Genomic DNA, 25,193 nt, shown 5'->3' on the forward strand with positions numbered 1-25,193 from the left:
CGGAGGGGGCAAAACGCAAATATGCCTGGCGGACGACGACGAAAGAAACACTCCTCCCTTTATTATAAGGTGTAGATCTAGATTGACGATGGTTTCTCTATGGTTGGTTACCGATGCTACAATTTACTCTGATTAGCCACCATAAGTAAATTGCATTTTGCCTTCGTAATCTCATCTTTTTTATACTTCCATTGAAGGGACAAGTAGCCTATCTCCTGTTGACTCGTTGGATATGTCTTGGTCATAGCAGCCACCACACAATGGCCCAATTGTACGTCATTTTATTTATGAAAATTATCTAAATGGTCGCCGACAGCCTATCGGTTTTGCCACGTCGGATTTTCTTGGTCATAGCAGCCACCCTCCACCGTTAGTGCCCCTTATTAATCTAGCACTGGACTATAATTATAAAGTGATTTAGATTAGGTGTCTCAAAAAAGGGGTCAAGGATTCGAGGAAATTTGGGGCGGCTCTCACTTTTGGATGTACTTTTGTTTGTGCAAGAATTACTCTAAAAATTTACAGTATTTCAGAAAGAAAACATCTAGGAATTTCCAAAGGATGAAAAAATAGCAGCATTAATTCGTCTGTTGAGCCGACATTTCAGAAAGAAAAAAGTTCATAAACATTGCAGGAGCACTGCCTATCCTGCTAAGAAGATCTGTCATCTTATTCTACCCAATAACAGTGTTTACATGCACAATTTGTCAGACTCACAGCCTACATTGCGTTTCCCAGCACAATATTTTTCCGGGTATCGTGGGCTATCATTTTGGAACTGAAGTTACAAGTTCGTTTTTGGGTACCAGTTTATCGCAACAAGGAGAAAGATAAAAAAGTAGATATACTGGAAAATCATAACCACCCTGCCAAAGTGGGTTTCCGCGTTTGAGATCCATACAGACATCCCTAAATACACTCTATCCATGTTTTTTTTATTTGTATCTGATACATATCTGATTGCCTGTATTACTTAGCAGTATCTTTATTATTCAAAAAAGGAAGTGTAAATAGTAATTTCCTTACAACGAAAAATCTCCTTATCTGGTTTCTCAAAAAAAAAATCTCCTTATCCACTACACCCCATCCTGCTTTTTTTTCTTTCCCAGATTCAAATCCAATTAAAGTTTACTACATATTCCCTTTACATTTTCACAAGGAAATTAGGAATTAGTATTGGATAAGAAAAAAAAAGGAAATGGTATTCACAGGGCGAAGCAACGAGGCAAGATCAGCAGCAGCAGCCAACAGCAGAGCAGAGATTTGAGATTTCGAACAGCAGCAGGGGGGAGACCAGAGCGCCCCCATTTCGCGCGCCTCCCTATATATACCACAGCCCCCGCGCAACTCCGGCGCATTCTCCCCGCGCCCCGCCCGACAACTCCACTCCTCCCCGCCTGCGCTGCCCGAGCCCGATCCGACGCCGCCCTGCTCTGCCCACGGTGCGTCCTCTCGCCGATCTCGATTACATATACGTTCTTCTGCGATCGATCTCGTGCTGTATTGGGTGGATCTGCCCTTTGTGTGTGTGTGGTTCGGCGCAGATTTGGTGCGGTTGACTGCCTGTTCTAGTCTGTCTGTCCTGTTGTTGGATCTGGATCGCTGCTCGTCTAGTAGGTTTGATTTTTGATTTGGGTTCGGTTCCAGATGCGGGATCGGTAATGGGGGTTGGCCAGTGCAGTGCTCCAGTGGCGATCCGTCCCGGCGAACAAGAGTTGTTGAGTCGCCGGAGAGCTGCTGGTGGTGGTATGCTAGCTGTTCCGGCGCCGAATTCGCCGCGCAGCTTTCCAAATTAACGGGGAATAATCTCGATGATGATGAGAGAAAGGGATAAGTTTTCCTACTAGAATTATTGCGCTTTCCAAACCCATGCTATTAGGAGCCTGTCATTGCCACAGAATTGGTCAGCTTCAGTTCTTATTTTTATTTTAAGAGAAAAAAGGGACGAGCTCTTCTCTTCCTCCCTGCAGTGGATACTCTAAATTCAGATCCGGCCTCGTGGTTGGCTATGTCGGTCGTCGCAGCACTCTGCAGGCTCTGATTGCATATCGAGCCCTTGTGTCCTGTGAGTGGTTGCTGTAGCCTGTAGGTGCAATGTTTCATAATTAATTCGACGCTGTGTTAGTAGTGCTCTATTCTTCATTCCTACTGGCCTGTGTACACACCCATTCCGTCGGTGGTGCGTGTCACTGTCCTTAGTTTGCTTCGGCTTGGGGGGTGGATAATTGTATACTCCCTCCGTCCCATATTAAGTGTCGAAATATTACATGTATCTAGACGTTTTTTAGGTATAGATACATAAATTTTGGACAAATTTGAGACACTCAATATGGGACGGAGGGAGTACAAAAGTAGCTTATTCGTTGTTTATCAGTCTCATCAACGGTTTTGAATATATGTAGACAGCTTGCTAATATCTACTGTGTACTAGTTATTCAGTTGTAAAGCTTGCTACCTGCAGAGTTTTTACGTCCACAGTTAATTGAAGGGAAAACTGCAGGAGAGGCTCCGACAGTCTAATATACAAAAGAACCAAACAAAAGAAAAGAAAAGGAACAGGGCATGATTGCCTTTTCTCCATTAAAAAAAAAAAGAAAAGAGGCTCAGCACAGTTAATTTTGTTTCAGTAATAAGAAATTAAGAAGTTAAGAACATAGTTTAATGCTGCTGTTCTAGAGTTGTTATTTCTGCCAATCTTGAATAGTAGTATACATTTGTTGCTTAGTGTAGTCGTAATCATTGCCAGTAGTATTACCTTTTCCATGCTTTAATACACTGAAGTTACTCTCTTCTCCTTATTCGTCCTCTCGGTGGTCTGTAAGAAAAAGAAGCCATTGCTTGGTTCTGAACTGATATAAGTTTCTCTTGTAGGAGCTTTGAATATTAACTGACCGTAACAGGATAGCATGAAGAGGGTTTCATCCCATGTTTCCATTGCCTCAGAGGCAGAGATCAATCTTGATCTTTCGCGGTTACTAATTGACAAGCCAAGATTCACGTTGGAGCGGAAGAGGTCGTTTGATGAACAGTCGTGGAGCGAGCTCTCCCATCGCCCAAATGATGGCTTTGATAGTGTGATGCATTCACCTGCATTCCCCACTGGTTTGGATTCACCATTCTCAATGGGCACACACTTTGGCGAGCCAAGCGGGCCACACCCTCTTGTGAATGAGGCATGGGAGGCACTTAGGAAATCTGTAGTATATTTCCGTGGCCAACCAGTTGGTACAATTGCTGCAGTAGATCATGCATCCGAGGAGGTTCTCAATTATGATCAGGTAAAATTCATCCCTTCTCATTCCTGGAAACAGAACATCCTTTATTTTAGAACTCTCATACCTAGACCAATTTGAATCAATAGCACAAACTTTGTCTAGTTGCCGAGTAATTTTCTTCATTGCATTTCTATATGATGCTTGATGCCACCTTTATTCTTTGGTCAACTGAGGATTTATTTAGCACTAATTAACCAAATACAAAATGCTCACTTGTGTCCTGTATTGTCTAGGGCCAGTTGGTGATAAAGTTTCCTGTTGTATTTTGTTACCATGGGCGGTTTCCATCCTTTGTTTACCTCCTAGTCTGGGTTCTCTTACATTCCATTTTCCGATTGCTGTCCTTGAGATATTAATGTCTGATGTTTTCTCATGTTGTTGATTTTATCTTCAGGTTTTTGTACGGGATTTTGTCCCTAGTGCATTGGCTTTTCTGATGAACAATGAGCCCGAAATAGTGAAGAACTTCCTCTTGAAAACTCTCCACCTGCAAAGCTCAGAGAAAATGGTAGACCGGTTCAAGCTTGGGGCAGGAGCAATGCCTGCAAGTTTCAAGGTGGACCGAAACAAAAGCAGAAACACTGAAACATTAGTTGCAGATTTTGGTGAGAGCGCGATTGGCAGGGTGGCACCTGTGGACTCTGGATTTTGGTGGATTATTCTCCTCCGGGCGTATACAAAGTATACTGGAGATGTTAGTTTGTCTGAATCACCTGATTGTCAGAAGTGCATGAGGCTGATTCTGAATCTCTGCTTATCTGAGGGATTTGATACTTTCCCAACTCTGCTCTGCACAGATGGTTGCTCAATGATTGATCGGCGAATGGTACGAAGAATTTTTCTCTTATTTGTTTTATATTTTGACTGACATACAATTCATTTAGGAACATGAATGTTTCTGCATTTTCTTCTAGCACCATAGGACATGGGTGGTTTTGTTAAATTTTCATAAATTTCAAATATTCTTTTTCTTTCTTATTTGTCCAAGATGAAGTAACAGGGACATAATCTTTGAAAACATAGTCTAATTTTTAAGACAATGCTATATTTCTATACGATAAGGCAATGGAAATACATATTTCTGTAAGTAGGATTTCTTTTAGCAATATAAGTAAGAAACATTATTACTTAAAGAAGGCAGTGTGTATTCTGAAATCCGAAATAATATTCTATAAGTTATTCTGTTGCTTGTTTGACTTTTGAGTTACAATTTTAATTCGAAGTGAGTATTCATATTGTTATGCTATAAAATTGATCTACTATGCTTTCAGGGTATATATGGTTACCCTATTGAGATCCAAGCTCTATTCTACATGGCATTAAGATGTGCTCTTCAAATGCTTAAGCCGGATGGTGAAGGGAAGGAGTTCATAGAGAAGATAGGGCAACGGCTACATGCATTAACCTACCACATGAGAAATTACTTCTGGCTAGATTTCCCACATCTAAATAACATTTATAGATACAAAACAGAGGAGTACTCCCACACTGCTGTTAACAAATTCAATGTCATTCCGGATTCAATCCCCGACTGGGTGTTTGATTTCATGCCATGCCGAGGAGGCTACTTTCTTGGCAACGTCAGCCCTGCTATGATGGACTTCAGGTGGTTTGCTCTTGGAAATTGCATTGCCATTATATCATCTCTGGCTACTCCAGAGCAGTCGTCTGCAATAATGGATTTGATCGAGGAGCGGTGGGATGAGCTAGTGGGCGAGATGCCTCTGAAGATATCCTATCCTGCAATTGAGAACCATGAGTGGAGAATAATCACAGGCTGTGACCCCAAGAATACCCGCTGGAGTTATCACAACGGAGGATCTTGGCCAGGTATTTTACTCTCTCCAGATTATTTGACCTAACATTCTCTACTGCTAACTATTCTAGGATGAACTAATCCACACCAAACTTTGGATGGCCTACTATTTCTAACATTCTCAAACATTTCATCTGCAGTTCTTCTATGGCTGCTAACAGCAGCCTGCATCAAGACTGGGCGGCCACAAATGGCGAAGCGCGCCATTGAGCTCTCGGAGGCCAGGCTTCTCAAGGACGGATGGCCCGAGTACTATGATGGCAAGCTGGGAAGGTTCATCGGCAAGCAGGCAAGGAAGTTCCAAACATGGTCTATTGCCGGGTACCTCGTCGCCCGAATGATGCTTGAGGACCCGTCGACGCTCATGATGATCTCCATGGAGGAGGACCGGCCTGTGAAGCCGACGATGCGGCGCTCAGCGTCATGGAATGCCTGAAAATCAGGGTGGTTTTTTTCTGGAGAAAATTTTACTGTCCAATGTCATAGAGATGGTGTCTGTCCAAACATGAACAGAAAAAAGGAGTCCAAAGTTGGTTGTAATTGTACTCTGTCAATTAGGGGGCAGAGGTGTATACCGTAGATGATCATATGAGTCACACAGCATTTCCTTGTGAGTCATTTGGTTTAGCTGCAAAAAAAAAACCACACGTGAAGCTTTGTGTCCTGGTGAAACCTTGATTTTTTTTTGAATAAAATACTTGATTCCTTATCTGTTTGAACTACAGGCCTTTTCTGTGATGAGCTTTCTAAACAACTTGGCTCTGTTTGGTATCAACTTGTTGCGATTATTCCAATAATACTTTTCTTTTTTGGTAAGGAAACCAAATTGTTTGCACTCAATTATAAAGTGAGGTACACTCCTTAGTTGTGAAACCAAATTGGCCCCCCTTAATCATTATTTTTCCTACTTATAAAATTTGGAGTTGGTGGTTGTAATTCATTTCTTTCTAACCCTTCTCTTGTCACTCGTGACAAATAGATTGTACAAACCCATGAGTTAAAACTTTAACTCATAATTCTCACTTGCATAGTTTCTGCTGCTACCTTTTCTCTCCAATTCGCATGAGTTTGGGTTCAGAGTTCAAATTCATCAATTGGTTCATAAGCTGACTATCATGTTTTCTTCAGTTGTAATTTTTTTCTTAATGATTCCGTAGCAAAACATGGGCGCAAAGCTAGTTTTATATAAATAGGATGCCACACACTATAAGATTTGTTTTCACAACTTTTTGTAGTTCAGGTGAAGTCAGATTTGTTTTCACAACTTTTGTTCACTGCAAGGTAAGATGTGAGAAGATGGGTGTGTGCGCGCGCGGATTTTAAACTATTCTCTCCATTTCTAAATACACCAAAACAGCGACAAGTAACTTGCACCAAAACAGCGACAAGTATTTAAAAACGGAGTGAGTACTCTGTGAGATCCGTTAGCATCAATTTCAAACGATGCATGTAACAAGATCGACTCTTGGCTAAGAATCAAGCTCTACACGATAATCCGTTCTCTCTCCCATATTCAAAATAAAAGACAATTAAAAAATTAAACTTTGAAGACGTTCTTAAAGGCCAGCAAATGCTCTGAATAATTCAGGATTTCGTGGCCCCCATTCAAACGTTTCTATCCGGTGGTCAATTCGTTGACTCAAGCCCCAGAAAACGAAACTGAGCGAAAATAAAATGGCCCCCATTTACCATACCGACAAGGCAGCCCAGCCGGAACGAACTCTCAAGTGAAGTCCCCTCCCCCGGCGCCGTTGTCGTCGCTGCACGCACGCCATCTCCTCCCCCCCCTTTACCGGCCGGCCCGCTGCTCCCCCATGGACTCCGGCGAGTGCTCCAACTCCAAACCCCCGGCGCCCACCACCGGCGTCTGGGCCAAGCTAGGTACCCGCGGTCTCCTCGTCCCCACTGATCAAATAGGGTTCTTTATTGTTATTATTTTCTTGGGTTTCTTCCACCGCACGGGTTCTTGATTCCTTCTTCTTCCGGGTGCTTTCTTGGCCCGGTCCGCCGCGCATTGGTTTCCTTCCAGTGCCTACGGATTCCGCCTACCCGGAGGTGGCCGTCGCCGAGGACGACGCCGTGGTCTGTTCCCTCGTCGCCCCCGCCGGCGCCGCCGGCGCCGGGGAGGAGCTCTCGTGGTGCGAGATTCGGCGCGGCGGCGACGCCTCGTCGGCCACGATCCGGAACCTCAGGTATGGTCTCTGGTCGGTTCTTTCTGATGCCGGCGGTCTGTTGGAGTCGCGCATTTCAGGGAATGCGCGGGTTTTTTGTGGTTTTTACGGGTCCTATTTCGGTGCCGTGTCCTGTAAGATTGGTGCTGTTCTTGTCATGGGAGTGCGATTAGATGTGAAAATTGGATGTTTTTGATATCTTTTTTGGCGATGTATTTTACTAGTATTGGTGGATTTGTCAGATTCTTGCTATTGTTTCATGCCTGTCATGTAATTTGTTAGATTCCTGCTGATGTTCACGCTTTTCCATTGTCCATGTACCATTGATAAAGTTCCGATGCAATTATTGTTGATGGAAGAGTTATCCAACAAGAAGTGGTTGACATTAAACCTGGGAGCCAAATTGTCCCAGGACCCCAGAAAGAAGGTAATATACTAATGTATTTTCAGTTTGTTCTACACAGATTGGCGGCACTGCATGTTCTACATGAAAAATTGTTTTTTTCCTGCCTTTATGAAACTGAACAAATGTCTGCACGTTGTTTAATGTGCATTCTTTGAGCCATTTTGCACTATTATGTAGTTAAGGTATAACATTCTGTGTAAGGTAGGTAGTTTCTGCTGGGTTTACAAATTGAAACTGAAACGGAAACATGTATCTGCTAGAATTTGACATCTACTTGGGTGTTCCCTGAGTCTCCGAAGAACTCAAAGTCAATAGAATATACTCCCTCCGTCCCATAATTCTTGTTGAAATATTACATGTATCTAGACGCCTTTTAGGAATAGATACATCCACTTTTGGGCAAATTGGAGACAAGAATTATGGGATGGAGAGAGTATTTGATATTTGCAGAGATATCACTATCATTTGTTATTACTAAGTATATCCTGACATCATTTAGATTCTCTGAATACTTTCTTGGCCCACAACCTAGAATTTCCTCATTATCTGCAGACCTACCACTCATATTCTGAGGATGTTTGTCAAACCTGCAAGGCTGTAGCCACATTGAATGAATAATACGGAGTCCTCGTAGTTATGCACCAAAACATCTTCACGATTCAGGAGGGCTCTTCTTTTCTAGTCATGAAACAGAAGAACTTGGGTTATATTGTAACACATTTTTCATGTTATTCATTTTTCTTCCAGGGCATTTAGTGTATACCTTTGATATAACAGCTGCAAAGGACCATGACAAAAACAATGTCAAGGTAATTGTACAAACATAAGTGTTATTCTATAAATGATAATTCTCAATAAGTTACTAACTTTTGTTTAAATGATGATGTCAGATTGTACTAGATATTGAGAATGCAAAATGCAGCATATGCTTGAATTTGTGGCATGATGTGGTTACTGTTGCTCCATGCTTCCACAACTTCTGGTACATTTCTAGTCTTCCTATCCACTCTCAGTTTGTTGAAATTTTAGGTGGTGACCCTTTCTTTATTTCTTTTAAGCAATGGCTGCTTCTCAGAGTGGCTGAGAAGGTCTTCAACCAATTCACGTGATAAAAGTCAGAGTGCTGCCTGTCCACAATGTAGGACAGCAGTGCAATCAGTTGGAAGGAATCACTTCCTGCATAATATTGAAGAGGTATGCTAATGGCTGCATTCCGTTCTGAAATTTGGTCCTAAAATTTTTATTGGTGTACCTTTTACTAGATTTCCTTTTATTCTTTCTTTTGTAGGCTATACTACAAGCTTTTTCATCACTACAGCGGTCTGATGAGGAGATTGCGATGTTAGAGTCATATGCCTCAGTTAAATCAAATCTCGTGAGTTCAAATTTCAAAACCTTACCAAAACAATTGCTGGTCTCCACTGTTTTCTAAACTCATCTTTCATCAAATGCCTGCCCTGGTTGCTTCGTAACTAATTGCCAATGACGTTATTTAGTTTTCCGGTCGATAATTCTAGAGCTTTTCTAGGCTCATGGTTAGGTTAACTGGCTAAGCTATTTTATCAGTTATCACTACTAGCATCTAAATATAGGCAATTCAAGATGTTTCTGTGAGCTTTGTCATTCAAAGTATCTGTCATTTCCAAGGAAAGCTGAGGTTAGTTTGAGTTTCTGAACTCGACATATGATGTTTAATGGTGAAACTGTAACATTAAACACGAATTTAGAAGTTCAGATTAGCATTTTGTCAAAGGAATTCATGGAATATATGGCTTGCAGTGTGAATTATGCTATATTTTGTTGTAGGATAAAGGTTTCACAGCTATACAATGGATGCAATTTTTTGCAATAGTCTTCCTAAGTTAGTTTGTCTTGTAGTTAAAATTTATTAGTGCTAACATGAGCAAAATATGCAATTGTTCTTTGCTAAACCTACCGAGCCTGTGTCCACTAGATGTTTTACTATCTCATCTATTTTACATGTATATTATGTATATGGTCTTGCCCTGTGTCCAAGATTCTGAATTGTTGGTGATGTGTTATTTCATGCCTTAGGTTTTGGGAAAACAAAAAAATCAATCGAGGAAGCGCCCTTTGCCTCGTCCAAGTGATGAAAGCGACGATTCTGAACTTCCATGTCCTCAATGTGGTAAATATAAAAAGTTCACTTCGGACATTATATTACAGTAATCTAGCGGTCCTGTTGTGTTGATAAACATGGATTAGTACATGCTTACGAGTGCAAATCATAGTGCATGCTCTTAGATTTTGCATTTAGTCTATTGTGCTAAAGTATTCTGTTTGCTCTTTCTCACATATTGATTTGATATTCTTTTTTGAAAAATGACTAGAAATGAATATTTTTCATATATAAATCTTTCCTGATGTGGATCAGTGTATTTCTGGAATTAAGTTGCCATGCACAATGAAAATCCATTGGCTTAGCTAGTTAGGCTTTATTCACAGCTTTAAAACCTGACTGTCTAACTTGCCATTAGCCATTAGGTTTTCAGAATATGGAGTTCTTTTAATCACTATCGAAGTTGCTTCCTCATACCACAATGATATGAGATCAGAGTGAGTTTCATCGGGTTAAGGCAAAGGCCGAGCTTACTTTCATCAGTATGAGTCCAAGTTTTAAAGAGTTACTCTTGGGTGAAAAGCAGGACGAATTTGTGAAAGATATTGTCGAGATTTATGTTCAGCATTTAATGCTTTTTTTGTGGGAATTTTGCTTCTCTTTTGATATTTGACTCGAATGAGAAAAATACTGCAGGTACTGAATTTGTGGGATTTAGATGCAGTCCTGGAGTAGCACACTTGCAGTGTAATGGATGTGGAGGGATGATGCCAGCTAGATCTAACAACAGCATACAACAAAAATGTATGTGCCAATTGAGATCGTCTGTACTCTTGATGGATTATATTGTTTTGTTCTTTTGATATGTTATTTCACACTGCACTGGTGTGGTGCAATGCTGTTGAACTGGAAGTTTAACTCCTTACGTAGTTGTTAGGATTGCTTAGATATTTGTCATTAATTAAGATATTTTATTCCATAAATCTGCATGGCTTGTATGAGCATCGCTTGTACTTCTCAGGACGTTTCTGACGGTAGCAGTCCCTGAGCGGTTTGACTGCTCCCTTTCCCTACTAAAGTTCTAGGACACTTATAAGTTTGCTGGTGCTGACCTACAAAACTTATGTTGCAGGTTTAGGGTGCGATAGAGCATTTTGTGGAGCTTATTGGTATTCCCAAGGAGTGAATTCAAGTCATTGCAGTCGCATCTGCAACCAGGAAACTTTCAGAAGGGTAAGCCAATCTATCTCTGACACCTCTTAAGCCCCATAGTACTTTTCATCATCGTAAACATCAATACCAATATTTTGGCATAATATGGCCATACAATATTGCAGATCTCCCAGCATGACATCTCCGGCCTTCCTGAAACACTTCATGGAGGCAATCCATTTGAAAAAGATGTAAGTTTATTCTGTCAATGGCATATCCTTTATCATTCATGCCTTGTAGTTTCACATATGAGTACATTGTGGTTTCTCCTTTCTAGATTACAGAAAGATGCATACAGCAATCTGGCAAAACATTGCAAGCTGTAATCTCAGAGTGGATAACAAAGTTTGACAATAAGGAACTTGGTAATGCTCTATTTATTTCAGTTAAATATCTTTTTTTGCAGTATCTGTTGAATATTGTTTGATGCATATGTGATAGCTGTGAAGAAATTGATTTAAAACTTCAATGCTTTCTTGACATGATATAGACTATTGCATAATTTTGAGGAAAGCCAACTTTCAGGGATATCTGGCAGCGGCACTTTGTATTTGAACTCTCGTTGTGTGCGTGCTCTGATGTATCTGTTTTATGGGTAAATGTGCTCCCATAGATCACATTTCAACCATTGAATGATGTGATGTTCTTGCTGCGTGCAGATCGCTCAAGGTTGCAATTAAATAATGTCGATACAATTACTTCCAGGACACATCTTTGCAAGTAATGGCTTCCTCACTTCGTTAGAACAGTTTCTTGAATTCACCTTGCCGCGTCTGCTAATTTTGTTGGCTTCAAATGAATGCAGCCATTGCTACGACAAGTTCATTGATTTTCTCCTGTATTGGTTCCGCGTTTCGATGCCCAGAAATGTATGTACACTTATAACTCCTGCAGTCAATTGATAATGTCCTCGTCTTGCGCTAACCAATTCAATATTCCTATGGGCCTCATAATGGAGATGATGTTGTTTTGCAGCTTCTTCCACCTGATGCTGCTAACAGGGATAGTTGTTGGTATGGCTTCATGTGCCGCACCCAGCACCATCGACCCGACCACGCCAAGAAGTTAAACCATGTATGTCGTCCGACAAGAGGCAACCCCTAGCTTGGTTGAAGCTCATCTTCCAATGATGGACGCAATTGTACAGGATAGAGCAAAAAGATGCCTCGTCTTCCTTTACATTCCAGTTAAAGAAGATGCCCTAATTCAGAAGGAAAACAAAGGACTTACTCTTGAGAAAAAAGAATAGCATCCCAACAATGAACGGCCCAGCTAAATTTGGCGTCTAAATTTAACGTCTCGTCTCCAAAATCCAAATAGTATAACATAAGAAAGAATGAAAGAAGGCCCAACTCGTCGGGCCAAGAAAGACCATAGACCATTAAGGCCCATATTCACTCTGCCCACAGGCCTAAAACAAAAGTTCTTATTTTGCGTGTAAATTTAAAAGATTAAGTTGGTGCCATGTTATCCTCGTTTAGACATCCGAGCTTCTTGATCTCGTAGATATATGCAATCTCGTACACTACACCTTTGGTTGACATTTTAATAATATACGGATGCCTACCATCTGTGTTGGCATACTGAGCTATAGCTTCTGCCGTAACTCCTTGTGTACAGAACAAGCTTGAAGCAGAGGCCAATTTTTTTATTCAAAAGATGGAATATGGTGACAATAAAAACACGAACTAATTACGACAGGTGCGTACTGTGCTGACTCCTTGGATTGCAATTGAACATTGCTGCACTGTTCTAGTCTTGTGCTAGTTAATTTACTTAAAAATTGACCAGGATCGTAAAAAATTGTATTTATACTACAATATCAAATAAGTATAGTGTAAAGATATATATTGTGATCAGTTTAATAAAACAAATTTAGTAAAACAGTGTAAATATTTGTGCGTAAGTTTTGCTGCAAGTTTGACCAAACTGGTACAGTAGTTGTACCTGCAGCCGATCTTCTTGCGACTACATTTAACTTGGTAAATGTATAGCGGATCACTGCTGCCCCACCGGCAGCTCTGCCACCGACGGCATCTGACCCTGTCGTCGGGCTCACCACCCCTGGCTAAACACCTCCTCGATCTCCTCCAGCGGCCTGCCCTGCGTCTCCGGGCAGAAGAAGTATGTCGTGGTGGTGTCACGGCAGATGTCATAGGATGGCTTAATTTGGGGCCGATGGACGAAAGAGGAACCGGAGGAGGGAGGACGTGAAGGGAAACACGCAAAAGTTACACAAACACACACAGATTTACCCAGGTTCGGAGCCCTCTTGCCGAGGTAAGACTGCTACTCCTGCTTTGTTGTATTTGTCGGGATAGACAAGCTCTACAATGGTGCTCCTTGAGCTGTATTCTTGAGGAAGAAGGAAAAACCCTAAATGCCTAAGTGCTTCGTCCCTCTCTACAGAGGGGTAAGGTTTTATTTATAGGTCGCCCATGTCACACTGACATGTGGGCCGAGTCCTAACATCACCTTCCTCGGGCCCCGCCGGGCACGCGGCTTGGTTCCCTTTCGGTGGCACCGTAGGGGACAAGACAATTTTACTTTTCACTGGCACTCTGCAGCAAGTACCGCTATTCTCTGCCGGCTTCCCGTCAGAGATTCTCTTTCGGTGCTTCTTTTGTGCAGTCGCCTGGCACCGGTACGTAAGCGGCGACTGTCTTTTCCACGATAATGATGACGCTGCTTTACCCTCTGCCGCGCGGTCAGGATAAGACCGTTGAGAGATCTCGGCGTGGGCCGAGATCAAGGTGCTCGTCGTTATCCTGCAAGCTCATAAGACAATATAGTCATGCCGGCATACATCCAGGATGCCGACTTAGTGTTAGTTTGACTTTACGATGCCGGCATACATAACCATGCCGGTTTTGCCTCCGTCATCTCGGCTAGAGTTGTGTCGTCATGACCCTACCTGGGGTCATCCCCCCGACACTAGTCCCCGAAGATGTTGCGGTCCGGAAGGGAAGAATGTCGGACCACGACAGTTTCCCATAGACAAACCACAAAAGCCTACCAGGCTTAGCCGAAAAGGATGCCGAGACAGCCCCAAGTTCTCCTAGCCGAGATCAATTCATTCCGACATTCTGGGTCGGCTTGCTTATCCAGCCCCTAGCCGAGATACTTTTCTTCTCCATGACCGATAGTTGAAAATTTACTTTTGCCGATATTAACGCCACCTGTGACTTGGACTCTGCACTCCTCTAAACCAACGGGAGGATAAGATCCGATTTACTGCCGGTGCGCTTTTTGAGGCGAGCACAACGTTCCATAGGACAGCAAAGTCGATAGAGCCATTAAGAGGGGAATTTCGGTTCCCACGCGGACACTTATCCTCCCGGATCCGACGGGATTCTCTGTCCCACGCCGCGCAGTAACCAAGTGTATGCGCTTTGATGGGAATAACTGCCCCCAAGTTGTGCGCAATCTTCCTGTTGGCCACAGAGGTAGTGGGTGCGAGGGATCCGCGCCCCATTACTGTGCCGTGAGTATAAATAGAAAGGGGAGGGCGAGGGTAAAAAACCCTTCGCACTCTTCGTCTTCTTCGCCTTCCTTTGCTCTTCTGCTCTCTGCGCACTCTGCTGCCGCAGCTAGCCCCGAGCTTCTCCGCCGCTGCGGTTTCTTGCTCTCCGCCACCGAGCTCGCCGCCGCAAGTTCGCTCGCACTCGCTTGGGTCTCCGCCGCACTTCTTTGCTTGCTCGAGCCTCGCGCGAGTGCGTTCCTCACCGAAAACACAAACCCTAGATCTACTCCTAAACCATGGCTTCTTCTTCTCGCAACCTTGCCGTCGACCCTGCAGCTCAGCAGGTTGAGGAGAGGACCGGTTCGGAGCGAGCCCTATGCCGGGTTCCCGGCGACGAGACCGTGCCGCTCCGGAGCTCGATGAGCATGTCGTTTTCCTTGCTCACTTCGGACGCGGTTTCGCTCTTCTGGCTAGCGATTTTCTTAGGAACTTCCTAGATTTTTTCGGCTTCCAGCCACACCACCTTCCAGCGAATGCCATCCTTACTCTCTCGGCATTCGTCACCTGCTGCGAGGGCTATCTCGGCCTCTGGCCCTCCATTGACCTGTGGGCCAGATACTTCATGTTCTGGCCCCAGGTTCTTCACGACAAGGAGAATCCCGGCGCCGCTAAGCTGATGACCCAATGCGGCGCCGCCACTGTTATACCTCGCCGAGGTTCGGCCTTCCCTCGGATTCAGGGTCTTGAGTCCTGTAAAAAGTGGCTCAAGACCTTCTTTTACGTTAAGAACACCTCCGTCACTGACAGAATCAACTTGCCGGGATTCGAAGTCGCCCCCCGGAGGAGAAGAGGAACTGGACATACGAGCCAAAGGAAACCCTCCCGGAGGTCAACGAGATCCACGCCGGCATCCTCGAACTCAAGGACAATGGGATGGCGGCTGACGACTTGTTGGCCAACTCCATATACCGGCGTCTATGTCTGCTCCAGCGCCGAGTACACAAGATGTGCTTTTATGGCGGCCAGTTTGACCCAAACAGAGTGTCAACTTTCAAGCTCACTCATGCTAAAGTCCGGCGCCGGGTCAAGGCGATCGCCAAGACGAGCATGTCGGAGCGATGGACGTGGGGCATGCCGGCATACAGCCGGGATCGCCGCGCTCCTCCGGTAAGTTTTTGTTCTCATTTAACTCCTATTCATATCCGACATATGGTTATGCCGGCATTTACTTGACGAAGGCTTATCTCGGCTCAACCTGATTTCTTTATGCAGAGGTTCTCTCTTCAGCGTAACGAGGACGAGAATTCCCCGGATAAACGCTTCGCGGCCCCGCGCAGGTCCATTGACACCGAGGACCCGGACTTCGAGGATTTTATGCCGATTGCCCATGCCGGCCCTCGTCGTGTTGAATGTAAGGGTCTCCAACATTTTCTCGCAGTCCTTATAGTATTCGTCACCAAAATACTTATTCCTGCTCTATCCCGGAAATAGCCGACTCGGGCGAGCCTGCTGCTGAGGCATCGGACCCGGCTGCCGTTGCGGCGCATGTCCGAGAGAAACGCGCAGTCTCGAAGCGCGCCGCTGAAAAAGATCTTCCGCAGAACGTGAAGCGGAAGAAAACTGCGGCACGTGGACCCAAACCTAAGCCCCTGGTCGCTAGGTAAGGCCAATATTATCTCAATCATCGATGTCGGTTTTCTTCTTTATTGTCATGCCAACGCCTAACTTTTAGTTTTGCAGGGCGGCTCTGACGGCTACGCAATCTCAGACGTGTATCGCGTCTGAGATCCCAGCTGCTCCATCTCCCCGTGTCGAGGCTGCGACCCAAGCCACGGGTGAGACCGAGGCTGCCGTGGACTCGACATCCTCCGTCCGAGATTTCGGCCCGAGCGTCGATGCTACGATCGTCGACCAAACCGGGATGCCCGCGGCCGGGAGCTCGGCAGCCGGGACTACTCCTTCCTCGGCAAAAGTCGAGACATCGACGGAGCCGCAGGTCACAGAGATACCACGACAATCGGCAACGGGGCCCCAAGAACCCCAAGGGCTGCAGCCGACTCCAACGCGGCCATCGTCACCACCGCAATCGGAAGCCGCTCATCGTGCTGCCGCAAGGGCCAAGAAGGCTAAGAGCTCCGCAACCCCGGCGGGATCGGCGCCTCCGGGTTCCTCTGGCCCGCAGCCTTCCGGAAGGCACCAGTAAGTTCCCCTCCAAACGACCAGTGGGCACAGCTGGGGGTCGCTGGGCCAGTTCGTAATGGACTGGAACAGCGCCGACAACTACGAGGTGACCTCCAGCACCCTTCAGTTAGCTCGGCAAAGCCCCCTGGTGGGACCTCCACCTGCAGCGACTCCAGAATCGGTGTCTACCCAGATGTACCAAGCAAGGGTGGCCTTGTTTGAGGCCAGCCGATCTGCAGAGGTACGAAGAATTCTTTAAAAGATTTTACTTTTAATTTCAGTATAGTATCCATACTCCTAGTCCCCGAGGTTTAGGGCGAGTAAGAATTAGTTGGCCTGAAGCTTATCCCCTTAAAACTTCAAACACTCTGCAACACTTAGAAACTTCAAACACTTATTACCCGAGATTCAGGCTGGGTTTAGAATAGTCGGCCTGAAGCTTTAGAAACTTCAAACACTTATTCCCCGAGATTCAGGCCGGGTTTGGAATAGTCGGCCTGAAGCTTTAGAAACTTCAAACACTTATTCCCCGAGATTCATGCCGGGTTTGGAATAGTCGGCCTGAAGTTTTAGAAACTTCAAACACTTATTCCCCGAGATTCAGGCCGGGTTTGGAATAGTCAACCTGAAGCTTTAGAAACTTGAAACAATTATTTCCCGAGATTCAGGCCGGGTTTAGAATAGTCGGCCTGAAGCTTTTAATTGTTGACCTCTTACTGCACTAAACTTACCGGTGAATCATCGTTTTGCAGTCCTGCATGAATAAGCGCACCGCTACCTTCAAGACTTTGCTAGCAAAGTACAAGAAGTTGGAGGCGGAGCACGAGGCTTTGAAAGATGATCGCGAGAGCCAGAGTGAGTATATTTTACTGTCATAAAATCTTTGTTCGAGTATCAATGTGCTGCGAAAGATAATATGCGGTCTTGTTCGCAGCCGGGGACAATGCCCAAGTGGCAGAGCTCTTGAAGCGAGTCGGTGAAGTCCAAGGTATCATTTCCTCCCTGTTTCGGGTTTCGTCTGTTGGGGAACGCGGTATGCTACGCTAGCACAAAATAAAAATTTTCTACCGCTTCCGCCCGGATCAATGCTGTAGATAATGGATCACGAGATTACCACTAGACGCGCAGACCCGTAGCGGAAGTAGAGTCGATGTAGCGCGTCGATGCCGAGTAGTCGAACAGCCTGCTCCTCCTCGCCGATCCCACGAACAGTTCGTCCAAGCGCCGCAGGTGCAGCGCCTCCGAGGTATCCACACGTACAGGGAGGAACTCCGTGCGGCGGACTGCTAGATCCGATCGCAAGGCTTTGGGCGTGGAGGTGCGATGGCCGAGTCTAACTCGCGTCTGAACTGGAGTTAACCCTAGACGGGTTGGTCTCCTCCACTTATATAGACGTCCCTAGTGGGCTCAACACTTGAGGCCCATTAGGAGTCCAAGCCCGATACGAGTTGGATCCGATCCAACTCGGTTCCCACCCCTTAAGCGTGTGACCCTTCAGGTTCGCGGTCAGTCGGCCACGACTACGAGCTCGGACTGCGGGCCCGAGTAACACCTTGCTCGTCCACTGGCACCGACTCAAGTCGATAGTTGGTAGCGGCGCCTAGCAGCACGTGCCAACTCCCGAGTAACCACAAGGTATATTGACGAACCATACAATGTGTCATATGCAACATTCCTTTTGCCTCGCGATATGTGTGTCGAGCTCAAGGCGAGTGCGTGTCATCCTTGTGGATAGCTCGAGTCTCTTCTCGTTCCTGTGATACAGATTCCCGAACGGGTTAACACTTAACCCAAGTCGCATGGCCATGCTTTCCGAATCTGATCACTCGAGAGGGCCCAGAGATATCTCTCCGAACAGGAGGGGCAAATCCCATCTTGATCAACCATGACTCGCAGCATGCTTCTCAGCAAACCCGAAAGCTACCTTTATAACCACCCAGTTACGGAGTAGCGTTTGGCAACCCCTAAGTAGGCCGATTCACATCCCAAGCTCATGCGATGACCTCAGGTCTAGGACTGGCATATACATCGTACTTGAGACTAACAAATGACAATCATCTCGTTGTGTCTCAGTGCGGGTCTGTCCGACTCAACAATCTCATTGTCGAGTCCATGCTATCAGTCGGCAACACCTTGCCCTATGACTTGTGAAACATAGTCATCACACTGATTCACATTGCTAGTCTAGGTTATGTGTCCGCATAACCTCAATGACCAGGGACCATTAGAACAACATCATAGAATACATAGTTTCACAAACAAATCACGTATTTATTGATACATATCAGTGATGATGTTCAAGGACAAATAACTCATGAATACATAGGAAATAACATCATCACATGATTGCCTCTAGGGCATATCTCCAACAGTCTCCCACTTGCACTAGAGTCGATCATCCAAGTATCGCATACCCATGGCTCGTGTGTGCGCCTCATGCTTTGGTTGCGGGAGAGGCTTTGTCAACGGATCGGCAATATTGAGATCCGTGTGTACCTTGCATATCTTAACGTCACCTCTCTCCACGAATTCCCGTATGAGATGGTAACGCCTGAGTATGTGTTTGGATTTTTGGTGATGTCGTGGTTCTTTGGCTTGTGCGATAGCACCACTGTTGTCACAGTAGAGGTCCATGGGATTGGACGCGCCCTGAACCACTCCAAGCTCAGAAACAAACTTTCTGATCCAAACGCCTTCTTTCGCGGCTTCCGAAGCCGCGATATACTCAGCTTCTGTTGTAGAGTCGGCCACCGTTTCTTGCTTAGAGCTCTTCCAACTCACCGCACCTCCGTTCAAGACGAACACGTATCCAGATTGTGATCGATAATCGTCCTTGTCGGTTTGGAAACTAGCATCGGTGTAACCCTTTACAACGAGCTCATCCTCACCACCGTAAACCAAAAACATATCCTTAGTCCTTCTCAAGTACTTAAGGATATTCTTCACCGCTGTCCAGTGACTCTCACCGGGGTCAGCCTGATACCTGCTCGTAACACTTAGAGCATAGGAAACATCCGGTCGAGTACATAACATGGCGTACATGATGGATCCGACCGCCGAAGCATACGGAATCGCACTCATCCGACTTCGCTCATCAGAAGTCGAAGGACTCTGAGTCTTGCTTAGACTTATACCATGCGACATGGGCAAGAACCCTTTCTTTGCGTCATTCATGTTGAACCTCTTCAACACTTTGTCAACATATGTACTCTGGCTTAAACCAATAAGCCTCCTTGATCTATCTCTATAGATCCTGATTCCCAAAATATAAGCCGCTTCTCCCAAGTCCTTCATTGAAAAACTTTTCTTCAATGAGTCCTTGGCGGCTTCTAGCATCGGAATGTCATTTCCAATCAATAATATGTCATCCACATATAAGATTAGAAATACGACTGAGTTTGCACTAAACTTCTTGTATACACAAGGTTCTTCTTCATTTTTGATGAAGCCAAACCCTTTGACTACTTCATCAAAACGAATGTTCCAGCTCCGAGATGCTTGCTTCAATCCATAGATGGATTTCTGAAGTTTGCATATTTTTCCAGCATTCTTTGGATCGACAAAACCCTCGGGCTGTATCATATACACGTCCTCGGTTAAATTTCCGTTAAGGAAAGCCGTTTTGACATCCATTTGCCATATCTCGTAATCGAAATATGCAGCAATAGCTAGAATGATCCGAACTGATTTAAGCATCGCTACCGGCGAGAAAGTCTCGTCGTAGTCAACTCCTTGAACTTGTCGAAAACCCTTTGCGACAAGTCGAGCTTTATGGATTTGAACATTTCCATCCATATCAGTTTTTCTTTTAAATATCCATTTGCACTCAATGGTTTTTACACCCTCTGGCGGATCTACCAAGTTCCAAACTCGGTTTTCATCCATGGACTTTAATTCGGATCTCATGGCCTCAAGCCATAACTCGGACTCTGGACCCACCATCGCTTCTGCATAATTAGTCGGCTCGTCATTGTCTAGCAACAACACATTGCGTATATTACGTAGTCTTTCCGACCTTCGTGGATACGGTGCTGTATTGGCCGTGGGTACGACGACTGGCTCAGTCACACTGACATCACCTGTCAAGTTATCCCCTACTGGCTCATCTCGAACTTCTTTGAGTTGCACTGACCTCCCACTTGCCTCCCGACTGAGAAACTCTTTCTCAAGGAAGACACCGTTTCGAGCGACAAACACTTTGCCCTCTGCCCGGTTGTAGAAGTAATATCCTAAGGTTTCCCTTGGATATCCCACGAATATGCACTTGTCTGATTTGGGAGTGAGCTTGTCCGACTGAAGTCGTTTGACAAATGCATCACAGCCCCAAATCTTTAGAAAAGACAAACTGGGACGCTTTCCAGTCCATATCTCATATGGTGTCTTATCTACGGACTTGGATGGTACTCTGTTTAGTGTGAACGCTGCGGTTTCTAGAGCATAACCCCAAAATGACAAGGGAAGATCTGACTGACTCATCATCGACCGAACCATGTCCAACAAGGTCCGGTTCCGCCTTTCCGACACACCATTTCTTTGTGGTGTACCCGGCGGTGTGAGCTGTGGAACAATTCCACAACTCTTCAGATGATCGTCGAACTCGTGACTCAAGTACTCGCCTCCACGATGAGATCGTAGAAGTTTTATTTTCTTGCCACGTTGGTTCTCTACTTCATTCTGGAACTCCTTGAACTTTTCAAAGGTTTCCGACTTATGTTTCATTAAGTAGACATATCCATATCTACTCAAATCATCAGTGAATGTTATGAAGTATTGATAACCTCCTCTAGCTGTCGTGCTCATTGGTCCACACACATCAGTATGTATGAGTTCCAACAAGTCGGTCGCCCTCTCGCAACTCTTTGCAAAAGGCGATTTGGTCATCTTGCCTAGTAGACAAGACTCGCATGTCTCGAATGATTCATAATCAAACGATGTTAAAAGTCCATCTCCATGGAGCTTCTTCATGCGTTTGTCACTTATGTGACCCAAACGACAATGCCAAAAATAGGTTTGATTCAGATCGTTAGGCTTGCGCCTCTTGACATTAATGTTATAGACAGATTCTCCTTCAAGATTAAGGATGAATAACCCGTTCGCAACAGGTGCAAAGCCGTAAAACATATCCTTCAAATAAAAAGAACAACCATTGCCCTTAATATTGAATTCATAACCGTGACTCAACAACTTTGAGACAGATATAATGTTTCGACTTAAAGCAGGAACATAATAACAATTATCTAATTCCATAACAAATCCAGAAGGTAAATGAAGTTGCATAGTCCCGGCGGCCAACGCTGCAACTCTTGCTTTATTGCCAACCCTTATGTCAACCTCTCCACTTGCGACGCTCCTAGTCCTTGCCAGCCCCTGCATCGAGTTGCAAATGTGAACAACCGATCCGGTATCCAATACCCAAGAGCTGTTAGGTGCATCAGCAAGATAAATGTCTATAACATATACAACAACCGTACCTGAAGTAGAAGTCACACTTCCACCCTTCTTTGCCACGTGGGCCTGGTACTTGCTGCAGTTCCTCTTCCAATGACCGGTGCCTTTGCAGAAAAAGCATACGGTCTCTGAGTCCGGTCCAGCCTTAGGCGCAGCAGGGGCAGGGGTCGGGATCACATCCTTAGCCTTTCCCTTCTTTGCCTTCTTCTTAGCCCAAGAATTTTTCTTGAACTTTGGCTTTCCCTGTACCAGCAACACTTGCTTGGTATTTTTCTTGATATCCTCCTCTGCTGTTTTAAGCATCCCATGCAATTCAGTGACTTTCTTTTCCATGCCATGCATATGGTAGTTCTGAACGAACTGCGCATAGCTTGGCGGAAGAGATGCCAGAATTGTATCCGTGGCCAACTCTTGGCTCAGCGGAAAGCCCAGCTTCTCCAAGCTTTGCGTGTAACCAACCAACTTGATTACATGTGGGCTCAAGGGTTCGCCTTCTTTCAGCTTAGTCTCCAGGAAGGACCTCCAGACATTAAATCTTTCGGTCCTAGCCTGAGTCTGAAACATGCCTTTGAGAGTCTCGATCATATCGAAAGCCTCAACATTCTCAAACTGCTGCTGCAGTTCGGGCTCCATATAGGCAAGCATCAGACAGCTGATCTCAATCGACTCATCACATGAGCGTTGATAGGCGTTTCTAACAGCAGTAGTGGCATTATCAGCCGGCTCCTCTGGAAGTGGGTTCTCTATGACATGTTCTTTCTTATCGTGCCTGAGAACGATTCTCAGGTTCCGATACTAGTTGGTGAAGTTAGTTCCATTTAGTTTATCTTTCTCAAGAACAGATCTCAAAGCAAAACTGGACAATTGAGGTGGTGCCATTGATCTACAACAGAAAATGCAAAAACACTAAGACAAGTATTCATGAAGAGTAATTCATATTAAACAATTTAATAGAAATATACTCCCACTAAAATCAACATCCCTCCATTGATCATTAGTGATTCAAGATCCAAGATCAACCAATCGTCTAGTGAGCTTTAGCATCACTGCTAGCCGATTGAATCACTCGGTAGGCAACTCTTGCCAATCGTATCTCTATACGACTCTTGTTAGTCGGTAGGCAACACTTGCCCCGGCTCCGACTCCTTTCACCTCGAGGCCCAAAACCGTTTTGATAGCCCCGTCAAGTTAACCAAAGCTTCGCATGTAAGTGTCCGACACGAACATCACCAACGACAAGGAAAAATGGTGATACCCCAATTTCATGAGCCCATCACCAAATGTACTTGTCTTGTGGTGTTGCAGCTATTGGGGAGGTAAATAAACTTGACATTCTTTGAGGGATCATTCTACTCTAACACAATAACATGCATAGGAGTAAACAAAGCAATAACCATCACAGATAATCAAATTAACATGTGAAATAGTATGGCTCTGTTCTTCATGGTGATCTCCATCTCCATGAACCTGTTCATCAAGCCGCCATGGTGCACACGTCGTCCAATTCATACTAAATGACTACACCTAGTATCTAGCAAAGAATTTACATGGAGAATGACATCAAATGTCGACACGCAGGTCGTTATACAATTATAAAGACAGCACCTTGGCTCCAGCCTGGCTGACAAACTCATGACACGCAGGTCATGCAAATATTACACACATGCATCACATACATATGAGCCATACTATTCACATCAATCCTGCAAAAACAAGTTAAGCGTAGAAACCTATTCTACCGAATTGATGTGAACTCGCAACGACAACTAAGGCGCTACGAATAGATAGCACGGCGGTCCCGATTGATCTCATGAAATTTCAGATCCAATCCGAAATTTCCTTCATGGATTTCTATTCCGATTCGATCAATCGCATTTGTGAGATCGAGATAGGCAATCAGAGGGGGGGTGAATGATTGCGCGGAAGCAAATTAAAACTTTTCCCGAAAGTTCAAACCCTAAATCACCTTTCTGTCCGTGATAGTAAAACAGCCGTAACTTTTGATTGGATGAACCAAAAAATACGTATGAGTATGGAAAAGAAAGGTATTAAAATTATCTAACCAACGCAACAAGAATCACCTCAATCGGACTTACCAATCAAAAGATATGATCAAAATAGTAACAGCTGACAGAAAGTTACGAGGATTAATCTAAAACCAATTTCGAGGAATAACAAGAAAGATGAATTAATTGCAATCTTCTCTTGATCTCGTGATAAACCTGCAGCAAAGTATTATAAACTTGTGATGAACCTGCACCAAAGTATTAGAAAGATCTAGCACGAAGATTTCACGAAGATCCGAGAAGAACAGAGATGACACCGCCAACGAATCTCTTTATTGCAACGATGTCGATCGATTACAAAAGATGCAACCATGCATCCAAGAACTCTCCAAGAATTGATCTAGATCCAAAGCTTTGAGTTCCCTCACGTCCTTGCTAAAACCCTAGCTAGGATGCCCTCTATTTATAAGGGAAAATTCGCAACCCTAAACCGAATCCGAATCCAACACGGACTCCTCTGTCCCGGTCAGTATTTTGCCCGTGGGGCCCGCATACGACCTCGGATTGAGATGACTCCAAAATCAAAGTTGTTTGTCTCGACGACGCGCACAACTTTCATGTGGATCACTTTTCCATCCGACGCCATCTTAATGACGCTACTGTTTAATCTTTAAACAGCTCTCATCCAGCCACGGCTGGACCTACATATCTTCACCTCGATGTCACTTCATGCCATCAACTCTTCTTGTGATGTCTTCAAAACTCGACCATCACGTATCGAATATCTCCAATACCGTACATCTCCGGTATAAACAACATACGACAAACCGGTGCCCTCCCGGATCATCGTAGCTTTCACTTCCATTGTTCCTTCGCACGAACGTCCCGCATGACCTTGATCCTCGACCTCACCTTCCCAAGCTTCGTCTCTCGATCCCGTCATCGACCACGTTCTTCTAGCTCCGGCAACACCTGAAAGCGAACACACAAATAACCAGTACGAGCACAAGTCCACGACTTGACTCAGGGTAAGTTTCACACAACTCACGCCATGTTTTCACATAAGAAACTAATGGATCAGCACACCACTAGCAAAGCACTAAGTCCAAACAAGATACATGTCATCACTTAAATA

General features: G+C 44.7%; 3 protein-coding genes across 5 annotated transcripts; 2 read left to right on the top strand and 1 right to left on the bottom strand.

Moving 5' to 3' along the window:
- Positions 1–1,227: 1,227 nt before the first annotated feature.
- Positions 1,228–5,810, top strand: LOC100842899 (probable alkaline/neutral invertase F). 2 transcript variants are annotated; one of them, XM_024463368.1, is made up of 6 exons: positions 1,228–1,442; positions 1,648–2,065; positions 2,872–3,278; positions 3,670–4,101; positions 4,547–5,105; positions 5,232–5,810. In XM_024463368.1, the coding sequence occupies exons 3-6, from the start codon at positions 2,907–2,909 to the stop codon at positions 5,525–5,527; spliced, it is 1,659 nt and encodes a 552-aa protein (XP_024319136.1). In that variant the 5' UTR covers positions 1,228–1,442; positions 1,648–2,065; positions 2,872–2,906; the 3' UTR covers positions 5,528–5,810. The 2 variants fall into 2 exon arrangements, with proteins under 2 accessions (XP_024319136.1, XP_003577807.1); XM_003577759.4 differs by lacking the exon at positions 1,648–2,065.
- Positions 5,811–6,782: 972 nt separating this feature from the next.
- On the top strand, positions 6,783–12,442 carry LOC100839249 (E3 ubiquitin-protein ligase CHFR). Of its 2 annotated transcripts, none has more exons than XM_014902089.2 (15): positions 6,783–6,972; positions 7,121–7,283; positions 7,595–7,689; positions 8,416–8,477; positions 8,559–8,650; positions 8,727–8,862; positions 8,957–9,043; positions 9,724–9,814; positions 10,445–10,552; positions 10,881–10,981; positions 11,086–11,151; positions 11,238–11,325; positions 11,620–11,680; positions 11,766–11,829; positions 11,936–12,442. In XM_014902089.2, exons 1-15 carry the CDS (start codon positions 6,906–6,908, stop codon positions 12,062–12,064), a joined length of 1,410 nt encoding a protein of 469 aa, XP_014757575.1. In that variant the 5' UTR covers positions 6,783–6,905; the 3' UTR covers positions 12,065–12,442. The 2 variants fall into 2 exon arrangements, with proteins under 2 accessions (XP_014757575.1, XP_010237899.1); XM_010239597.3 differs by having other exon boundaries at positions 6,784–6,972; positions 9,724–9,817.
- Positions 12,443–21,876: 9,434 nt separating this feature from the next.
- On the bottom strand, positions 21,877–22,724 carry LOC112268909. The gene is made up of 2 exons (XM_024455181.1): positions 22,076–22,724; positions 21,877–21,971 (listed from the first exon to the last, which is right to left on the bottom strand). Exons 1-2 carry the CDS (start codon positions 22,695–22,697, stop codon positions 21,955–21,957), a joined length of 639 nt encoding a protein of 212 aa, XP_024310949.1. The 5' UTR covers positions 22,698–22,724; the 3' UTR covers positions 21,877–21,954.
- Positions 22,725–25,193: the final 2,469 nt, after the last annotated feature.

The sequence above is a fragment of the Brachypodium distachyon genome, chromosome 4, assembly GCF_000005505.3.
Source record: "Brachypodium distachyon strain Bd21 chromosome 4, Brachypodium_distachyon_v3.0, whole genome shotgun sequence".
Taxonomy (NCBI): domain Eukaryota; kingdom Viridiplantae; phylum Streptophyta; class Magnoliopsida; order Poales; family Poaceae; genus Brachypodium; species Brachypodium distachyon.